This window comes from Pseudorca crassidens, chromosome X, assembly GCF_039906515.1.
Source record: "Pseudorca crassidens isolate mPseCra1 chromosome X, mPseCra1.hap1, whole genome shotgun sequence".
NCBI classification, from domain to species: domain Eukaryota; kingdom Metazoa; phylum Chordata; class Mammalia; order Artiodactyla; family Delphinidae; genus Pseudorca; species Pseudorca crassidens.
The window spans coordinates 13,025,481-13,030,555 of NC_090317.1; the positions used below are offsets into that span (position 1 = coordinate 13,025,481).

The following is a 5,075-nucleotide window of genomic DNA, read 5'->3' on the forward strand; positions in this document are numbered from 1 at the left end:
AATTTGTAAACTTGAATGTATAAAAAACATTTTTATTTTCACCAATCTCTAATGAAAATTTAGTATTTCTCCCAATTATGAATGTAAGCAACAAACCACAGTAGTATATAACCTGTGCCTGTGACTTTGTCAGTATTAGAAATCATATCTATTTTCATATATTACAGTTGTTGCAGATACCGCAAAATATTGTTTATGCTTATCATTTCAGTGTACAGTAGTTATTAGATCCACTGCCAGATCTCTTTATTTAGTGAATCAGTAATTACATATATTACTACATCACAATTTTTGTATTTGATAACTCTATTTCAGTATAATCCATTTCCTTTGTAACCCTATACATTTCATTTTGTACGTTTAAAAATATCATTCTGAGATGGGCTCCACAGGCTTCCCCAGACTGCCAATGGCACAAAAAGCATAAAGAAGCCCTGTTCTAGATGCTGATGACTTCCAGCCTAAATCATCTTCTGAACTCTAACTGGTTTCTGGATATGTGTACTTGAATATCTCATGAGAACCTTAAGTTCAACATGACCCAGACTGATCTCATCAACTTCTACTACTCCCATTCTCCTCAAAGCTGCAGCTTCTCCTGTGTCCTCTGTCTCAATGAACAGGGCCAAGAGCTACTCAGTTGTCCAAGCCAGACTTCTGATCTGTCCTCGACTCTTCCCTTTCCTTCACTCTAACAATCAATCAAGAACCAAATCATGTCTATTCAACTGCTTTATTATTTCTAAAAATTCACCCATTTATCTCATCCTCAATACCTCAATTTCGGTAACCATCTTTTCTCTTTCTCCGTAAGTGGTCTCCCCACAAACAGACAGAGCTCCCCTCTAATCCATTCTCTCCAATCATTGTTAAAATGATCTTTCTCTCCCCAAACACTGTGCTTAGTCTTAATACAGCCCACTTCACACTATCTTGTAATTACTTGAATTCTCTACTTGAATATAAATTCCAGGAGCGCAAGAATTTTTATCTTGCTTATTTTAGGATCTGCAGCATTAAGCATGCTGTCTGGCATATAGGAATACTCTATGTTTGTTGAATAAATGAATGATTGGACTGAGCTTCAGCCTGATGGTTAATAGCAGCTCAATAAAAAGGTTGAGGGACTACTCAAAATCTTAATTTTACTAAGAAAAAAATCCTAAAAACTTATACCCCAAGACGATTTAACCTCTATAACACAGAAGACTACGACAAGGCTGCAAGGTGCCTCCTTAACATTTAATAAGGAAAAATAGTTCTTCAATAGCTAGAGCTATCCCAGTTTCTCTACCTTCTCTAAGTACTTCCCTCTGTGCTTAATAATGTCTCAGACTTCTTGATTCAAATCTGATAGAATATTTGATGTAAAGGAGAAATAAATGATTAAAAGTCATTTGATAATATTTGTACACAGAAGCTCATGCCTCCCCATGGTGAGATTATGCTGTCAGAATATGACACAGAATGATAATGTCATAAACCCCTAGAACAAGCTGAACCATATCAAATCCAAGTAGTTTCCTTGGAAGAAGAAGCATTTGAACAAGGCCCTGGACATGAATCTTTTTATTTATGTCCTACTTTTACCCATTTGGACAAATACTTGTTTAAATACAAACCAAAGTGATGAACCGTCTACTACAGGTTATGTGCTTAACCTTAAAACTTAGAAATTATGATCTATTATATTATGCATTCAAGCATTTAATTAGGCAAGCTAGCTGTGTTTAAGAAATCTGCTGTTTCTTGGATGTTACTATTAGTAGGTCTTCAAGAATTTCTAGGACAACACCTAAGAGCTTTACTTCTGTGTAACAATTCCAAGCAACATAGAAGCATAAAGAGTACAGACATGTTGCCCCCTTTCACTCCCCTTCCCCACCCAATCCACCACCCCCAACCACACCCCCCACCAGCCAAACGAGAAAATGCTATGTGAATGAATGTGGCATGGTACCTAAGACACAGTAGGTTTCAAGAAGGGCTTTTTCTTTTTTTTTTTTCTTTCTTTTTTTTTTTTTTGCGGTACGCGGGCCTCTCACTGTTGTGGCCTCTCCCGTTGTGGAGCACAGGCTCTGGACGCGCAGGCTCAGCGGCCATGGCTCACGGGCCCAGCCGCTCCACGGCATGTGGGATCTTCCTGGACCGGGGCACGAACCCGCGTCCCCTGCATCGGCAGGCGGACTCTCAACCACTGCACCACCAGGGAAGCCCGAGAAGGGCTTTTTCTTGTCCTATCCCTTTTCCCACCGTACACATTCACATATACATTAACACTCAAGTGCATTCACACATGCAAGACATACACACACACTCAAAAACCTAGGTAATGGGTCGAGCAAGCCATGATGCAGGGGTAACCCAAGTAATTATACTCATTAGCTGGAGATACCTCCCAGATTTGGCTTCTAGACTGTGGCTGGGGACCTGATAGAGGGAAGAAAATAACAGTGGGACACTTATCATGCTTAAAAAAATAATTGAAGAAGAGATTTGACTTTGACCTACAGTGACAAACAGCATCAAAGTGGAAGGAAACTTGGTTACCTGACACATTTTCTGGTGATACAATCTCTTTGACAGGAGCCAAGCACCGTGAATCAATGGAGACCAAACTGGACAATTTTAGGAGACATCTACTCATTATCATAATTGGTGTTATGATCATAGCTTTTGTTTATACCTGTTTTTGCTTTCTCCATTATTACTGTATGAGCGATGATGCCCCCAAAGCAGGAACGTAAGTTTTACACCTTTGAATTAAGAATGCAAGGGGTGTGTGTGTGTGTGTGTGTGTGTGTGTGTGTATACATGTAGGAGTTTTCGTTGTTGTTATGGTTAGTTAATGTTAACTTTAGACTTCAAAAGAGCTACCAACATCTTGTGGGTGGATACCTTCACTTAAATGATATCAGCTCAAATTATTTCAAGTACATTACCAACTTTAGCCAAAGCTGTCCCTTATTCAGGGTTCAGCTGAGCCCCAGGCTGCTAATTTCATTATAAATTGAGTCTAGGAAAAGAGGAAATGACTATCTGAATAAGACAGAATGAAAAAGGGGAGAGAGAAGGCACTGGGTCTCTGCATTCCAAAGACAATAAAACATTTTGGATAATCTACCGTTTTAAGATATAATAACATGAAAAATGATTAACTGTGTTCAGTGATCTCAGTCCCTGGCTTTCATATAGGAGGATCAGGCTGGCCCTGATATACTAGTTCCCTAAAAATTTCCCAGTCCAAGGACTGATGACTGAACTATACCAGTGCTCCATTCCTTTGGTTTTAGAGGAATATTGTGAATATAAATATGCATGGAGAGAAAATCTGATGGTGTAAATATGATAGGAAAACAATGAATTTGGTCTAAAGAGTGTTTTTTTTATACGTGAGAAGTTGTGACATTTGTGCCTCAGTTGCATATCAACTTGTGACTTTTTTATAAAAAGTTTAATTTCTGGAATAAATAAAATTATCTCTCTCCCTCTCAACAGTAGACTTGAAACAATTTTGTGTCATTCCATACGCAGACTATATGGTTATGAACTGTGGTTGAAACAGTAAAATTAAGAAAAAGGAAAAGCATTCAACATATGTTCATATCTGTAACCTGAGTCATGGCTTTCACCACACTCCAATTCTTACTGTGTTCAATTTTCCTGCTAGAGCCAAAAAAAGACCAGAAGTCTAAAATGACACAATAGCCTGTGTTTTCTGGTGATAGCAATAGTACTCTTTTGATTTAAATTGTCATACTCCAAATTTTCTATATTTTCAGGGTCAAGAAAGAAGGTGTAATGGCTAAGTCATCCAGGTCATCCAAAATATTATTCGGTGACTCCAAGACAGTTAGTCTGTGCAGTCCAGAAAAACAATCCATGCTGTCCGGTATAGACAAGCTATCTGGGCTCTCAAGTCCAGGAAAGGCATCTGCACCATCCAGCACAGAAAAGTTAATCAGACCTTTGAGTCAAGAGAAGTCATCCCACCAGGAAAAGTCACATAGAAACACAGTCTAGAAAAGGCACGTAAGCAGGCTCATGCCCATTAGCTAGTCAATCAAGTCAGTTCATCCTATCCCAATAAGGCCAACAGGCCACCTTGGCTAGCCAGTCTACAATATCTGGTCAGGCCAACCAAAACTCCTTGTTCACCCTATCCACAAAATCAAAGCTTGCCCAAGCCATCCAGTTTACAGAAACTCACCAAACGCCACAGACATCCTATTCTAAAGAGGTCAGTTAGTGCAGGTAGGGCAGACGTATTATCTAGGCCTCAACCAGTCAAGTCTTGTCTATGCTACAAGGAAAAATGCCTTGTTTGCAGAGCTGCTTCTGAGTTTTTCGTCAATAATATTTCAGAGGCGAAGAAGAAGAATACTCAAAACCCACCTTTTCCACGTGAACTGAAGCCTTTTTCCAAGTCCTTTCATAAGATAGATTCCAGACACAATGCACTCTGTGGCAATGCGAATGACAGTCATATGATGACAGACTACAGTGATGGGGACAGTGACAAGGAGATAACCATTATCTGCAACATAAAATGCAAGGAAGTCATCTATAAAACCACCCATGAAATAATTAAGGGCTCAATAAAAATTAAAACCACCCATGAAGAAGCAAACTTACACCAACTGTTTTATGCTCACCGTCCTTTAAGACCCTGATAGAGGGAAAATCCTCTTGGGATCACTACTGAGGTTAGACCTATCCATCTTAGAGGCAATTTACTTGAAAAATAGTAATTAAATGCATGACATAACAAATGATTTTATTGTAATTATTATTGCATTTTAGAGGCATAAAGCTCTTTTGAGGTATCTTATTTAGATCTGGTCGCTTGGATGGGAACCATAAACACACACACATAAATATAGAAAGGAATTGCAACATGGGTACCCTGGACTCCTTTTTCCCTTGGATTAGCCCTCAATTGAAGTCTCAACCCAATTAACCTTATTTTTTTCATGTTTACATACAGTCCTCACAGTTTAAGACTGTCTTTCTGTAGTGCCCAGTGCTTGGTGGAAATGGCTCTGTGTGCTTGCTTCTGGCTGCATTGGGGAAAC

At 39.1% G+C, this 5,075-nt stretch overlaps 1 protein-coding gene across 1 annotated transcript; it reads left to right on the plus strand.

The window, feature by feature from the left end:
* Window positions 1-1,520: 1,520 nt before the first annotated feature.
* On the plus strand, window positions 1,521-4,673 carry CXHXorf66 (chromosome X CXorf66 homolog). The gene is given in 4 exon segments (XM_067723912.1): window positions 1,521-1,647; window positions 2,587-2,743; window positions 3,783-4,009; window positions 4,012-4,673. Coding segments are annotated over 4 exon segments (1,134 nt in total). The 5' UTR covers window positions 1,521-1,559.
* Window positions 4,674-5,075: the final 402 nt, after the last annotated feature.